General features: G+C 37.1%; 1 protein-coding gene across 2 annotated transcripts in view; it reads right to left on the reverse strand.

Annotated features, from left to right (window-relative positions):
• Positions 1–1,999: 1,999 nt before the first annotated feature.
• Positions 2,000–17,767, reverse strand: part of CysRS (cysteine--tRNA ligase, cytoplasmic) — a 340,710-nt gene continuing 324,942 nt past the window's right edge. For both annotated transcript variants that reach the window (XM_090386775.1, XM_090386776.1), the window contains 2 exons: positions 14,771–14,914; positions 2,000–2,282 (listed from right to left, as the gene is read on the reverse strand). In XM_090386775.1, the coding sequence (XP_090242901.1) occupies positions 2,127–2,282; positions 14,771–14,914 (300 nt within the window). In that variant the 3' untranslated portion in view covers positions 2,000–2,126. The remainder of the gene's footprint in view (positions 2,283–14,770; positions 14,915–17,767) is intronic.

Consider the following 17,767-nt stretch of genomic DNA (forward strand, 5'->3'; position numbering starts at 1 on the left):
ATGCCAAGGTTACACATAGACAGTGTAATTCTGAAAAGTCTGGCCAAAGTTGGGGAGTAAGGTCTACTCTCCAAAATTCACTCCTCACAAACATCCTGTACAATTTCACCATAACAAAGTACAGTCAGTCCTCGTATAGCACGATAGTTGTGCTCCTAGAAACCCTCGTGCAATGCAAAATCGTGCAATATGAACAACAGGCCCTATGGGAAAAATAGGGTTAGGTGCCGACCACCAAAGATTGAACACACATTTGTAACCAAAACATTACCAAACACAATAAATAATCGTAATAAAGTATTGCTTCTATTGTAAGCAAACTTGTTTTTTGTTTGATTTTCTATCCAAACAGATGACAGCCGTTCTATCTTTTCCAATTCTTGTGTCTTAATCTAATGGATTTTAATTACACTTTGAGTTGTTCCTGCTATGAAAGTTGTTTTTATTTTCTCTGCATTCTTTGTAATTCTCAGCGTTGCCTCATTTAGGTCTGTAGCACGTGCAATATCACATGGTCTTTCATTTCGCTCAAAGCATTTCACAATTTCATATTTTTTCTCTATCGACAGAGGTGGATTGGCCATAAGCCTTACCGGGGAAACCCCCAGTGGGCTGGAGGCCAGTGTGATTTTGGCAATAAACCATAGTATGAGGCCATTATAAATTTTCCCAGGTAAGAATTTTTGACCCAGTCTATCTCTGTTTATTGATATTGCTTTTCTTTTTCTCTCTGAATCTGTAGTGTCTTCACCAGGACGCTTCCTTTTCACACCTTTAAGTATTTTACTCATTTTTAGGGAATAAAGCAAAATTACGGAACGAGGAGGCATGCTTGATACACATAAACAAAGCTGCGCGCGTGTAGCAATTGAATAAACAACACCGTAAAAGCAGAGATACACTATTAACACCTCACATTATACTAAAGCACATTTCTAGGGGTTACTACCATAAAACAATAAAAACAATTTCCAGTTGTGTTTCTGCTAGTGGAATCTGTTATAAATTAGTAGTAAACTCGATCTAATTGCATTTGCGATAATACCGATAGTTGGAATTGTGTGGGTTTTTACGTTATTATGGTGAAATGTGTTTCCCCTTCACTGATATAAAAAACATAAATACATTTTCAGAATCTTCTCTTCATTCCTATCGTGTTGCGTTCGGTTGGGGTGATTCTGCGTTCGACTGCTATTTCTTGTAAACACACAAAGGCGAATCGTGCATAAGCGAATTCGGTTCGTGTTATATAAGATATCATTCCCCTATTTATAAATTGTGTATGATCGAATTCGTGTAATGTAAACACGTGTTATAGGAGGACTGACTGTACACAGACATGACTAAACTGCAATTCTGCAATAAATATAGAAATAAGTAAATTCAAGTTGTGTAATAATCTTATTTTTTTGTATTCGAACATGTTTAAATAAAGTACTCTTTGTAAGTATGTGTGAAAGTACAGAACATTTTTTGGTAATCTGAGCAAACACCTATGCTGAAATCCTTAAGATTATTTGATATTCTTTTTGAAAGAGATAAACTGCAGTGAAATTTGTTTCAGACTGAGGGATTATGTTACTAATTAACTATAAACTTATTCCGATGATAAATAAAATAAAATAAAGAGGAAGGCTTTCTATATAAAAACACAAGAATGACTTTTTAAGGGGACTGTCTTTTTACATAAATTACAGATGTCCATGACTATAAAACTAAATTATATGTTGATTAAATAAGTCTTTTCAATTTTAGTAATGCTCCGATGATAATATAACACAATAATTTGAGAAATGGTTATCCAATCAATCCTCAGAATAATTGTTGAAAACTATATTTCTTGAAATTATTTTGAATATAGAAATATTTTTAAAACTCTATAATTACTAAGGGAAAAAATAAATTTTTTTTTTGTTTTTTCCACGATGTTAAGACAGTGAGTGGCATTACTAAATGAGAATGTATGAACAATGAGATTTAAATTATAATTAATCTGTGTAAAGAGGTATAAGAATAAGTATAAGCATTTCTTTTTGTGGAATGGAATGTTTTAAATAACTGAATGTGATATTTTCAAAACAGGAGCATACAATACAAAATTTTTAATGGCTACTAAGTACTTTTACTTAAGACTTATGTCCATCTAGAATAATATTATTATCACTTGCAGTGGTTTGTAAATATTCATTATACTTTTTTTCTTGTGCTTGATACAATTTTGTAAGCTTCTTATGTTGCCCTTTACTAATCTCTTTACCTTCACTATCGTGTGTTGGTATTCCCTGAAAAACGAAGCAAAAATAGAAATTAGCAATGGGAAAATCAGAAGTAATACCTTGTTTTAAGGTTGAATAAAAGGAATAATGAAAATTTTAATAATACAGTTTTGATATATTCTTTTGATACTTATAAAAGCAAAATATACACAGTATGGCCAGAATACAGTATCCTAAAATAGTTTCATGTTATGATTACAGTGCACTTTATATTTTATAAAAAGGATGTGCTCAAGGAGGCATCATTCTAGTGTTTTTTTCAAGATGTAAAAACATCTTTTCAATGGTCTCTTCTGGTGTGATATCATAGGTTTTTCCCACAGATCTTGTAGAGTTCTTGGTACAAGGTCACAAAAACCTTCTCCTTGACAGTCCCCCATACATTTTTTGAAAACCTCTGGCCTCCACAGAGTACACAACGTGGAGATGGGGGAATTCCCTGATGCTGCCAGACACTAACACACTACACTTTGAGGACGCAATGAATTACATAGTCAAAATAGCAACTACAGTGGAAGAAACTTACGTGCTTGCCATATCAATAGACTTTACAGGAGTCTTTGATGCTATGGTGGCCCAGCATGCTTTGCAGACTGTGATACGCTGGAATGCTACAAAATCTGTACTAGATAATACAAGATTATTTTAGAGACGGTGAGGTATCAGTCAAAACCAGATACCAGTGCATCACCAGAAAAATGAAATAAGGATGTCCCCAGGTTCAGTGCTGGGTCCTTGTTTCTGGAATCTGGTGCTGGATGAATTCCTGGGAATGGACATAGGCCCAACAGACAGGGTGACCTTTGCTAATGATCTTGTCTTGCTCATTAAGGCCAATTTTAGGCTGTTTTGGAAGCCAGGGTTGTTTTGGAACAGCACACCAATTTAGCAAATCAATACCCTCCAGCACTGGGCAAGTATACACAAACTAAAAATATTCAGCAATAAAACTAAATCAATTCTGTAAAAAGATAACTTGAACAGATGTCCACAGATTAAAATAGCAAGTAAAACAATACCTCTAGTCATTGAACTGAAATATTTAGGTATAATATTTGATAAGTTAAACTTCTACCCACACCTTGTAAACTTAAGCCAAGTTTACAAGTTGGTTGTTATGTTATGTTGTTATTTAGGAGCATTAGCAACTAAGGCCATATTGCTGTGGGGATATGCGGTAGTCATTCTCCGACCTTTCCGCATCCTCTGTATTTGGTGGTCATGGGCTCGAACCACGGTTTAATCAAGAAGCGTGTGCTACGCACTGCCGCTCCTGCCCACCTGGCTACGGAGGTGCCTTTACAAGTTGGGTAGAATCAACTATGCTGGTATGATTGCTAGAATCAGCCATGCTGAGTGGGGCCCTAAAAAGGAGGACACTTGTACTTATCTACAAGGCTACCTTCCTCCCAGGCATTACATATGGTACAGCGTATGGTACCACAGAGTCACTCTAGATAGAAATAAAAAGATGCTAAAGTCCACACAGAGGATTACACTCTTAACTATCACACAAGGGCATGCCACACCATCAGTACACCTGCTTTACAGGTCCTGGCAGTGGCACAGGCATTAGACTTAGAATGCAATCAAAAGAGACTTTATTTATATCCTGAAAAGGAAATCCCAATTAACATCTTAGGGACTGCTATAAACACTGAAGCTGAGGCAACAGGAGAAGAAAAGGATCCTGTCCACACTCTACTAGCTATGGCAGAATCGATGGGAGCAGACACCTAAAGTGGAAGTTATCACTAGGAGGTTTCTGCCACAGGTAACCCTAGTTTCCCCCAGACCACCTCCCCTGGTATGCCTCAGGGTGCTACACCACATTTTTGCTAATAGGGCATAGCTCCCTGAATGCAAAGTTGTGCCAACTGATTCTCATCTAGCATCCCAAATGTACCAGTGGGGCTAATGAGGATTGGGCCCATGTCCTTTATGACTGCCCCAATTACCATCCCCACAGATGTAGACTTATCTCAAAGATTGGAACAAGAAATCATGGAGATGAGCAATTACTCATCTCTGATGAAATGCATTAAATGGAATCTCTGAGTTTGCTCAAAGTTTTTCAGACCAGGAGAAGCAACCATGCTATGCCAGCACAAACTGTGAGACCCCCCCCCACTATTTAAGCAAGAATGCCTACCTGATTGTGGCACCTACCAAAGTAGACAACCCTAAATGAGATTGGCTTATCAGGATGTGTTCCCAACCCAGTCAGAAAGTATGTGAGATATTTCTGATGTTAGTAGTATGTATGTTTATGTGTACCATAGTTATGTCCCTTTATGTTTTATGTATACCTATATTTGTTATTAATGAGTACATGATTACATGTTATTGAATGAATGAATAAAATTTATGGGTATAAGTGGGTTTAAATGTGCCAATGTTTACTTGTGTTCTGGTTACATGTGTGTATGTCCTGCTGTGGCTGAATTTGGGTGGACTTAGCTGTGGGCAGAGAACTGCAAGTGACTGTGTAAAGAGACAAAATCTGTATATCAGTCAACCTTGGCTGCACACTCTCTGTTCGGAATGCGTTGCTGGATGTGATTGAGAGCTTGTGTCTACGTGCATGTCTGGTGGAAAATGATCTAACCCTGGTTGGGGCTCTCTGTTGCATCCGTATTGACAAACATGATTGAGAGCTTGTGTCTGTGTGCATTTCACCCCTCACCGACCCTATGTACCTCTCCGTTCTATGTATGGGTGAATGTCCAAATGTGCGAAATGTGAGTGGATGTAGTAGTGTGAGTGAATGTATGTATGATGGTCCCAATACGTAAATGTTTGCTATAGTGGGTGAGAAATTAGACTGTTTAATAGGCATTACTTTCAAATTTTACCCTGAATTTGTATTAAGATTGGTTTGGTTTTTAATGGTGTTGGCAGCTGAGGCCATAATGCACCATTGTATTAAGAAAAAAAATTCCCATTCTGCAGGTTAAGTTGTATAAATGTGTGTCAATGCTGGGTCACCTGTGTAAACTATGCGATGACTGAGTGAATATTTGCGATTAATATTATATACATTAAAAAAAGTGACTATCTAGGTAGTTGTTCATATTTAGATGGTACTTGTATTCTGTCCCTGTATGATGACGAATGTAAGAAGGCACAAGTGCAAGTTAAGTTGTGTTGTGTTGTGTTATGTGCTGTTTTACAGTCTGCCCCTAAATACATAAAAAAAAAAAAAAAAGTGAACTTGTTTAAGTGTAACTTGAATATGACAAAAAAAAAAAGAAAGAAAAAAGTGTTTGTGTATGACACATGCAGTTGGGATGAGTACATGTAGAGTGTGTGTAGTTCTACAGGCCCCCCAATGAGGCTGCAGTAGGGGAAAGATAATCCCCCATGCTGATGTGCCCATAGCGAAGTGCTTTCCATTCATACAGCATGATCTCCCCTCCCACATAGGACACTTTAGCACTTCATTACCTATATCCTTTCCCCACCTCTCATCTCACCTGGTGAATTCTACTGTCACAAATCTCTCTTCTCTTCTCTTGACAGAAGAGAAGAGAGATTTGTGGGGATGGACTCTCTCCACTGGGGTGCCCCTCTGCCCCTTAACCTTCTACTTCTAGGTGGAAAGTCTTCCTGTCATCCACCTTTTCTCCAATACTTGAACTATCACCTTACTCTCCCTTTCTAAAAAGAACACACACACACACACCAGCATGACGGTGTGCGAGTGTGTTTTTTTAATAGGACTCTCTCTGGCGATGCCCAGGGTTGCCCCAGAAAGAGATTTCATTTTATGGCATTGGCAGCTGAGGCCATAATGTGGCATTGTATTAAGAGAAAGAAAAAAATCCACATTCTGCAGGTTAAGTTGTATAAATGTGTGTGAATTCTGGGTCACTCTCTACTACACCTGGCCTGGCACCACGGGGTGAAGGATGGGCAACGTGGGATCTCACTAGGGACCTTGAGGATAAATGGCCAGAGGAACAACAGACCAACACAACCCAACACTGCACACCACAGATACACTAAAACTTCACTATCTCTGGCCTTTACAGAGTTTGTACTGCATCACAGAGTATATTATATGGATTTGGGGGTGGTACCCCTGGTGACGATTGACAAATCACTGTGCACTTTGTCCTTTCTGTACATTTTTTACTCCCCGTATTCAAATTCTGCATCCGTTATGAGACACCATGTATCTAATAAGGCGGCCTTTTAAGGCTGCTAATTGCATTTGGCAGTGCTCTTATACAAAATGCTACTGTGAAAAGATTGCAAATATGATGCTTGTTTATTTTTAGGATACCCATGTTGGGGAAATCTCAAATCTGATCTTTTTTTTGTATATATGTTGCAGGGTCTGAGGTTTAATGTGTTGTGTCCTTCATTGTCTGTCTGGTGTTCTCTGACATGAAATATCAGCTTTCTCTTACAGCGACCCACATAGCAGACTTCGTTATTTGTTGCTGTTATTATTTATATAACACATAAGTATTTAAGGCCATATTGCACTATGTATTATTATCATTATTATTTATTTATTTTTTAATGAAAACCCCAAACACAAAAGGTGTCAGAACCTAACATCACTTAGCATATCAAGCAAGACTTGAACAATGAGAAGACAGAAAATACTTGTTGACATTAGATTTGAATTTCTGTATTTTGTATTGATTTTTGCAAAACAAATGTAAAGAATGGTTGTTCCAGAAAACAGAAGCAGAAGGGATAAATGAGGAAGAGAAAAAAAATTTGGTTCTGTGAGTTTGAGTTGGAGAGTGAATGTTTGCTATGGTTATGTCATGTGTTTGGACTGGTTTGGAAGGGATAGAGTGGAATTACAGATGCCAGTTCAAAACACTGCCCATGGATCTATCTATCTATAGAAAAGGAATACATCAAAAACTGAATATCTATGAGACAGAGAGTAAAAAGGCTTTGTAAGAGATGAGCCACTAATTAACCCTATTAATTAATGGCTAGAGTTTATATTAATTAATTAATATAAACTCTAAAAGGAAAGGGATGAATCAGATTGGTCCACTTGATATCGATCGTTCGACTGTTGATGATCCTGCTCATATAGCTGATAATCAGAATGAGAATTTTGCATCTACATTCACACGTGAGGAGTTATTAAGGGAGGAAAATGCAGGAAGTTTATTAAACTGTAACAGAGTGCTTAATAATTTTGTAATAACTGAGAGCAAAGTGGAGGAGAAATTGTTGAAGTTAAATATAAGAACCTATTCAGTTATATTAAAGGAGGCGACAAAGGAAATAAGCAAATCCTTAGCCATAATTATGAGAGCATTCTTGTACTTAGGGGAAGTCCCCACGGATTGGAGATGTGCATATGTATTCCCAATTCACAAAGGGGGATCTAAGGGTGACATTAGTAATTAACAGACCTGTTTGTTTAACTTCTGTTCCAGGTAAAATAATGGAGTCACTGGTTAAAGATGCATTGCAGGATCATCTAGACAAGACTGCAGCAATAATTCACACACAGCATGGGTTTGTTAAGGGAAAGTCTTGTCTGACAAATTTGATTGGATACTATGATGTGGTTACAAAGGAACTTGATGGTAAAAATATATTTGATATCATTTACTTGGATTTCAGGAAGTTTTTGACACTGTTGAGCATGGAAGACTATTGTACAAATTGGAGTAGTATGGTATTAAGGGTAAATTACTACAATGAATAAAAGAATGGTTGAGTGGGAGAAGACAGAGACTGGTAATCAATGGACGCTGTTCTTCGTCGACTAATGTTATTAGTGGAGTCCTCCAGTGTTTGGTTTTGGGTCCACTGTTGTTTTGTATATTTATCAATGCTATTGATGAGGGTATATCAGGCTTAATGTCGAAGTTTTCAGATGATACAAGGGTTGGCAGGTTTGTTAATGCCAGTAATGGCAGTGCGCTACTGCAACAGGTTCTAGAATATTTGGGCAGATGGGATGAGAAGTGGGAACTGAAGTTTAACATTGACAAATACATGTGGGTACGAGTAACCCCAGAGAAACGCACCAACTGTGTGGTACTACACTTAGGGTGGCAGAAAATGAAAAAGACCTGGGAGTAACTGTGCAGTCAGATTTGTAATTTTCTGACAGTGCAGACAGGCTGCTCCAGGTCATGGGGTATTGTCAATGATATACAGGAATTTTTATAGCAGGGAAAAGGAGGTGATTATCCCTTTGTATAAGGTAATGGTTAGGCTACACCTTGAGTACTGCATATAGGTCTGGAGGCCTCATTTTAGGAAGGATGTTGAGTTGCTTGAGCATGTACAGAGAAGGGCAATAAGATTGGTGAGGGGAATGAAGGGATCCTCTTACCAAGAAAGGCTAAGTTCTGCAAACTGCAGCAGCACCTAAGCACCTCCGAGGTGATCTGATTGAGGTGTATAAGGCCTTGAATGGGTTGAGCAGGATCAATTCTGATGGGATTCTTCCTCTTGCTCAGATTACAAACAAACCTGAGGGGGCATAAATTCAAACTGAGGAAAGACAGTTATAGAATTGACGTGCAGAAATTTTCCTTTAGCCAGTGGGTAGTTGATTGCAGTAACAAACTTCCATTTGTCGTTGTGGAAGTTGATAGCTTAAATAAATTCAAGGAGGAACTTGACAAACATTTAGAGGGAATGTGTATGAAATGGTTTTTTTTTTTTTTTTTTTTTTGGCTGATGCTACATATGCTTGCTTTCTTGCATCACATACCTCGATTACTGTTATTACTACCTGACTGTCCTCTTTTGAATGGAGTCTTAGAGGCTTGAGAGAGGTTCAGGGGGCACTGTCCTGCTTCATGGTAGGGCAGATTTGAGATTTATACAGAGTTAGTGGTTGTTAAGAAAAAAAGTAAAGCCGAGAGTGAAAAAGGAAACCCAGTTTTTTTGATGCTGAGGAAGCAATACTTATGAAGTGCTTATGCCAAGAGAGGATTAGAAGTCAGGATAATTCCTAATAGAGGTATGCAATCTTGTCTAGAAATCTAAGTGTCATTGAAGATGAGCACAGGAGCAGTAGATTCTTTTTTTGTGAGAAATAAGACAGGACTGAAATTGTTTTCTTTGCCTCATTGGAAATTTACCAGGAGATTGGAATTTAAGGAATTGGTGGTGCCTATTCAAGGACTTGAAGCTGTTTGTGCAGAGCAAGATTTTTCAAACTGGACTGTGGAATGCAATGTGCTATCATCAGAAAAACTACAGACAGGATTTCCAGTCAGTGGAAGAAGATCATTAATATAAAAGACGAAAGAGTGAGAGAAAGAACTGAAACTTGGAGAACATCAACATTAGTGTAAAAGTTAGAAGACAGAGAGCTATCTACCATCACCTGCTGCAAGTGGTCAGAGAGAAAACTGGATATCCAATTGCAAAAAACAGTCAGAAATCTAAGATGGAAGCTTGTTTAGAAGGCCTTCTGCCAAACATGATCAAAAGCTTTAGAAATGTCAGGAGTAACTGCTTTATTTTTACTAACCTTTTCCATTGAATTTCGTCCATGGTCTCTGCGTATTATTTTGCAGAAGAGCGTTCACAGGTCAGTTTGCATGCTGTGCAGGCTGGAAAATCTGGAATAACTCCGAGGGGGGGGGACACTGTTCTCTCCACCTGAGATCAGTTTACTACAAGCCTGATTGAACGTATCTTTTAGAATTCCTTCAATCTCGGGGGTGCAGACCTTTCCAAATGAGTAGCAAGTGGTAAAATCACTATACTGTACAGAAGACATCCTTCACTGTTAGGGCAATTAATTTTGTGGATTGCTCCTTTGCCAGTGGGTAGTAAGGACAGGTCTCTGTGTTTAAGAGATGTTTTAGGGACTTGAAAGCGGTGAACCTTGTTCTGATGTTGTACCTTTTTGCTAACCTCATTATTTTGTCAATGATCAACACAGATTCTGTGGAGCTGAGCCACTGATCTTGATAGCCAGGCTGGCAAGCGGATGCAAGTTGAAAATGGAGCCCATGTTTAAAGAGATGAGTAAATAATTTAGTTTAATTTCAATGGCCTTGAATTTTTTCAGTAAGTTTTGAGTGTTCCTGAGTGTCCTCAAGTTATTGGGAATGACTGGAGAGATTGTTTTCACCAACCACAAAGTGATGCCCTGGAATTTTCTTTGTCACTGATGATGGGTCTGGAAGATGGAAATCTCTCTGAGTTTTTATGCTATCAAACACAAATGGTTAAGGGTTGATCTTGTTCAGATGGAAGAAAGTCTCTTGGTTTATTTTCTTTCCAGTCAGAGTCATGGTCAGGGTCAAACTCAGAGATAAGTTGTTTGAGTTTGTCTCTGTTTTGGACTGGTTTCATGGGATCTTTCCAGATTCTGGAATAGGTTTCTTGGTCCTCCAACAGTGCCTCCACCTTAGTGTTCTGCTATTTAAAACTATCACTGAATTCCTCTTGTTACCTTGGTGACAATGATAACCAAGGCATCTCTCCTGATTGGCATCATAGCTCACATGTACCTCTAGGTAGGGCTGATATTCAGTTGGTACATGCTGATATGGCCATTTCGGTTGTTAAAATATTTACATACCTCCAAATTTGTTGTTAAATAGTATAATAATAACTATAAGTAAAATTAATTAATAATATAAATGTTGGCGTGGTGGCTGCGTTGCTCATTCTTTAGGGGAATCGCCGGGTTATCATTAACCTTGAATTATGTAGTTGCTACTGCTTTTAAATTCGATTTTATTTTGGTTTCATTGTTAGTGCATTTTAAATTTGTGTAAGTAGTAAGTATGACTTACTAATTACTACTAAGATAATTTTTCTGCAGTGGTTTTATATTTATAAATTCAAGAATTTATAATAAAATATTAAAAAAGAACATCCAGAATGAATAGACAACAAAGTTTGGAAAAGCCTTTTAATGTTCCTTCTAAATATCATAAACATGAATCTTCTGAATCTGCAGGAGAACAAAGAAGAAACAATATTAATAATGAACCGTATCCTGGAACATCTTTTAATACTTTGTAAGAATCAGAACACAATAACACAAATATTTTGTATTTCTGGAATGAAAAACAACTTGATTATTTCAACAAAAAATATGAGTAACTTATTATTGCTAGTGACATAAATGTCGGGTGCAAATGGTGCTCAAAAGTTGTACCTTTAAATGTTGAAAGTGCTAAACACATATTTCATCTGAATGGCAATCATGTTCTGTTAAAGCTCATGGTTCAAATAAAGAAAATTTGCTATCATTAATGAGGAAAAAATTAAAAGAACATCATGAATCAGTTTCACATAATAAAGAATTTGAAATAATAAAAACTTCTGAAAAAAATATTTTGTCAAAGAATATATAAAGCTCCTGAAAAACATTTAGAAAGTACCATCAGAATTTTTAACAATATCTATTTGTATAATTAAAATAATTGACCATTTTCAGATGTGAAATATTTAATAGAACTTCAAAAATTTCAATTATTATCGATGAAGCTTCACCTGTTTCACATAAAAGTGTTTTAATCATTTACTTAAAATACAAAATTTGAGAATTTGAAGATAGTTTAATGTTTGTGTTGATCTTGTGGAGCTGGAAAGAACAACAGCTAAAATAATTCATCAAACTTTATTATCAGTGCTCAAGGTGAATGAGAAATATTTACATGATAACCTCAAATGATTTTATACAGTGTAATGCTAGGGAGAAAGGCTGGAGTTTCAGGCAAAATTTTAGAAAACTTTCTGGCTGTTTTAATTTGGCACTGTCTCAGTCACTGTATTCAATAATCTCTGGATGATGCAATAAAAGATTAAATCAATTTAAATCTTTTCTTGATAAACTCTGTGTTTACTACCATACATTAAATAAACATCAGAGAGAATTAACTAATATATCTGAAGAGTAAGAAATTGAAATAATGAAAATTGTAAGAATATTTGGACCTCGATGGGCAGCATGTAGTGCCAGAGCTGCAAAAGCAGTTTGGAAATTGTATCAAGCTTTGAATATTCTATATTCATTTTAATAGAAACTGTGAAATGGGAATAGTTGAACATTTGGAAGGTGAAAATTATTTTAGAAATTTGGCTTGAATGACATTCTAACAGAGATATCAATACTTTCTTTAGTTTTACAAGAAAGAAATGTTTCAGTTATTAAAGCTGACAGATTAATTTGACGAACGATAAAAATGAAGGAACACACAAAACTAAATAAAGGAAACTATGAAAAAGAAGCAGAAGATATTATAAAAATGAATAAATATGATATACCTTTTGAAACAATACATAAAAGCATCAATTCCAAGAGAAAAACTATTAGATTGTTTAATAAAGTACAAAAATGCATTTTTGTTTGATGACAAAAGTGAAAAATATAATGAACTTTTAAGTTTTTTCAATTTATTGAATCCTGGAACTTGGCCAAATAACATTTGTGGAGCTCCATGCATTGAAAGGTGAACAAAAATTAATAAAATTTAATAGGGAAATTATTGAAAGAGTCTGATGTGGTTCTCTATGCCAAATCATGACTTAGACATGGGCATCATTTAACTAGTGACAGCCACATCAAAAAAGGACATGGAAGGAACCAGGGGAAGGTTCCTTTTGCTGGATTTGCAGAGTAAACATTCCTATTAGTTCACATGGTATCTCTTAGATGCCAAGTAATGGATCTTCAGAGAAAACTGGCGAGAAAAGATACATGGAAGATATGATTTCACGCCTTCTGGAGAGAGAGAGAACATACACATGCATGCACATTTTCTATAAGTAAAGAACCCTCAGATAAAACAGCTATTTTAGGCTAAAGTGTGAATGCTTATGGCATAATTATTTAGAAAATAGTTGTAAGTTAATTTATAGTGTGGGGGAAAACTGTTTGAGAGTTGTAAGTCAATGACCTGAAGCAGGTTTCTGAATCCTAAGGACAATTTAAATTTCTGTGCTATTATTTGCAACTCAACTGAATGCCAAAATACTTCCAACATTTTCAGTTACAGTTGCCACCAGAATGCCCAATGCCTACATTATATGAAATAATTTGCACCTTCATGGTAGCAGTAGTAAAATGTTATGGGAATAGCTAGATGAAAAATGTTTTCTTTAGGTGCCCTTCAATAAATCATTATTTCAATATATTCAAATAGTAAAAGTTTACTTTTACTATTTCAAACTGTCATTGCAATTTTGTTAACCTCTACAATCATTTTTAGGTTGATGAAAAGCTTATACAGGTATCCCTCGTTTTGCGCTGGTCCGATTTGCACCGATTCGCAATAGCACCGATCACTAACCACAACGCCATTTTATTTTTATTTATTTATTTTTCAATTTTTTTTTTCAATTTTTTTATAAATTGAAAGTTTAAAATGATCAGACAAAATTTATCAGCATCATATTGTGCTATGTATCGTGCACTGTTCATGTGATTTAGGACAATCTGAGCCAATCAGCAATTAGTGCATTCGTATCAGAGACAAGAAAGATTCTCGGCCTCAAAGTAATCATTTGTGGATGCGGGTAGTAAAGGTTCATGCAGTGAAGCATTCAGTTGGTTGTTGTTTACGCTATTTACGCATTGGAAATTTATTACGCTAACATTTTTTTTATTAATTGTGCTATTAATAAATTAAATAATAATAATAGTGATAGCCATGTGCAGTTTTTTCCAATCATGTTATTAAGTTTTTAATTTAATAGAATAAAGACATGCCATGTCTGGTAAAAGTAATTAATTAAATCCTAGTGCAATATTCGGATGATAAAAATTTGGATGACGAAAGCCGCCCTAATGGGTATAGGGCTATGACTATGCCTTCATCGACTATTACTACAGCTATGATGAATGCTAATAAAATAAAACAATCGCTGCAAAGTGGTAGGTAGAATTTTTGGTGCCCGGAACCTAACCCTGTGATTTCCGATTGACTCCATTATATAAAGGGTTCCATTTGCACCTGTCCCCCCAGGAACCTAATCCCAACGTAAATCGAGGGCTACCTGTATTTGTAAGAATTTTTGATACCTGACCATGGCATCTATATGAACTGACTCACAGCTTGCTCCTTTTATTATCTGATTTGCATTTGTTTACATTAAAATTTCATTAAAGATTAATCTACGTTAAACTGTTATGATTCCACTGCTGTTTCATCCCCTCCCCCACTCTGGTAACTGTGCAGTTACTCACACATTCCTCTAAATACTATATGACATCAACAACTATAATGCCATCACAAGTGCATTCAGGAAGGGAATAAGCAATGTTATTATAATGCAAAGCAACTATTTTTGTTCTTTTTATAGTTTAGTTATGTTTATTACTCTTAATTTTGTATAGTTCAGTCTAATATACCTGAGGTAAATTCATTTAAATAATGATTCACCAATATATTATGTCATTTGTAGAATACTGTTTTGGTAGCCAACAACAATTCATACTTCAGAAATTAGGCAGACATAAAATTAAAACATGAGAGCTAAAATACTATTCATAAAAAGATGTATAAGAAAAAGATCTTAACCTTATCGTCAAATTTAGAATATCTGGCTGTCTCAGATTTGAACATCTCCCATGGAGGAATTCTTCTTTGGGCATCTCGAGCAGCTTGAGCTTCTTCCTGTTGTTTCTGCTTGAGCTCTTTTTCTATTCTCCTTTGTTCTTCTGCCTAGAACAATAACTCAACAAATAATTCTTTGAACCTGAACCTATAAAAATATCAATCTATTAATCTATACAAATTAATTTGGCTACTCAAGTGTTAAAAATTTGAAAAATTACTATTATTATTATTATTCTTTTTCCGAATGGGGCAGATAAAAGTATATATAACATCTTTGAAGCAAGGATATGCAAGCTTACTTGAATAATGAGAAGCTAGAATATATTGGTTTGGCCGTGGCTCAGAAAAAAAGATGTTCAAACATTATCAAGCCTGCATGATACTACAAATTGAGGGTTTAGTGTCAATTGTTAACTATAAAATCATTTTGTAAGTAAAGTTTTTGTAATTAACTAAGAAAATGTCAAATGACATTTTCTTAGTTAAACAACTATAGAAAATAACTCTTTTTCTACATTTATTCATTGTACTTATCAGAGTCATTTTTCCTATACCACACTCCTACCCTTATTTTTGCTTTTCCAGTGCTTATATCACCAAACTGAATCAACACAGAACTGTCCACCAATGTCTACTGCATGCACTGCCTTAGATTTTATGTTTCTTGACTAACAGCATAAACTCTCCTCCTTTCCTATCCTATTTATCCTTTCTGTACACATTGTACTTCAATTTCAATTCTGCATTCCTTATATCTGTGTGACACCATGTCTGTGATATCCCAACAATAACTGCATTTGATGTCTTGACCAGCACTTCAAATTCATGAAATCCCCAGCAACTTGCTTTCCAGGCTGCTGCTGCTCAATCCAATAGAAGCAGTGCAAGGATCACTTCCACCTCTGCCTGCAGCTACTGTAAATCTATTAGTCTGTGAATCCTCCCAAGCTAGCAGTTTTCTGACCCACCTAACACTGCTTCGTTAGCATGAGCAAATATTCTCGCACCCTTTCTATTTAAGTGTATCCCATCCCTGTAGAAGCAATCTCTCCTGTTAACAAGCATAGACTACACTGAGAAAAATTCTACCCCCATGAGCCTTGCACAATCTCCCCAGGGCCGAACTGATTGACAAGGCAATCATCCTATACTCCCTCCTATAGTGTCTGGGCAGAATTGCAGATACTTTCAAATTTAACACTAACTTGCGACTTGTTTTTCAACATTGACTTGTACTTGTTAACTAAGCCTGCAGGTCACACTTAATGTCATTAGTGCCAATGTGTACAACGATATCACCTTTTGTGCCCTTAAAAGATGATATCTGCTCTACAATGTCATAAACTTTTGACCCTGCCAGACATACTCTGGTCCTCTTCCACCTATCCTTTTTGTACAATATATTTCCTGTTTCTCTGACAATCGAGTCACCAACAATAACTAGCTCCTGTGGGACCAGTGCATTCTGCCTTGAAGATTGCTGCTGCTGTGTTGCCTAATGAGCTCTGGCATTGAGATGGGTGGCTAAGAGCTTGATGGGTCCCCAAATTTAATTCCTTCGAGGGCATCTACCTGACTCTTCAAACTCTCATAAATGCCCATCAGAATGCTGAATTGGTACCTAATTTCTTGGCACACTCTCTGCACCTAGCACGCACAAAGACATCCTGCTCGGCTAGATCATGTCCTGTTCCAGAAAGGCTGCAAACATTTCACATTTTGCACATTTTTTTAGACTGTGATGCATTGGAGAATGCATCACAGTCTAAAAAACCCCTTCGGTTCTCCTCAGAGCCACAGGACTCCTGCTATTTTATGCACATTGCTTTACTGCTCTAGTCTGGGGCATGATTTCCTTTTAATCACAATTTAATTAACAATGAAAATTAATAAGATTAATAAATTTAATTCACAATACACTGAAAGGACACAATTCATGGGATACTTGGTTCCTGGGGCAATAAGATGCTGTCACCCCTTTCGCTAGTGGCCAAAACCACTACTTGGCAGGTATACAGGTACACTGCATTCACATAGATTATAATTCAATGTCAGTATGGATAAATGTTAACTAAGCATCCGACTTTGAAAGAAGGATGATAGTGGGTGCCTGACGTATGGGTCACTCTATCGCGGAGGTAGTACAGAAATTGCACTATCTCCGTTCGACAGTATCAAGAGTGTATCGGAAATACACTATTTCCAGAAAAGCACCTGATCGTGGACAGCACTGTGGGCGCAGAAAGGTGGTAGATGAACGTGAGTGTCGACATCTGTCTCGCACTGTTTCAGCCAACTGGAGAGCAACAGTGGCACAAATCACCACCGGACTTCAATTAGGGAGGTGCCAGAAACATCTCCACCAAGGCCATCAGGATCATTAGCCACAACAGGTTATGCTGACCCACCAGAGTCCCATTGCTAACACCACAACACAGGACTCTATGCCTCAACTGGGTGAAAAAACATTGGCACCGGATTTTGGATGATTGAAGGTGGGTCTCTTGGTCTGATGAGTCCTGTTTCCAGTTATTTCGAGTGAACTGGAGGGCGCGTATCTGGCGGATACTGCACAAAGCTATGCACTTGTCATGTCAAGGAACTGTTCAGGCAGGTGGATGGTCGGTAATGGTCTAGGGTGTGTTCAACTGGCGTATGTTGGGACCTCTGGCATGTCTAGACACAGCTCTGAATGGTTTAGGTTGTGTCCATCCCAGCAGATCATTTGCATCCCTTCGTGGTCATCATGCACCCACTGGGCAATGGACTCTTACAGCAGGACAATGCTGTTATTGTTGTTATTTGGTTTTTAGGAGCATTTGCAACTAAGGCCATATTGCTCCAGGGATATGCGGTGGTCATTCCCTGACCTTTCCGCATCCTCCGTATTTGGTGGTCACGGGCTCGAACCCGGGTCTAATCAAGAAGCGTGTGCTTTGCACTGCCGCTCCTGCCCAC

This window comes from Mastigoproctus giganteus, chromosome 12 (assembly GCF_048544385.1).
Source record: "Mastigoproctus giganteus isolate SK-2022 chromosome 12, ASM4854438v1, whole genome shotgun sequence".
Lineage (NCBI taxonomy): Eukaryota > Metazoa > Arthropoda > Arachnida > Uropygi > Thelyphonidae > Mastigoproctus > Mastigoproctus giganteus.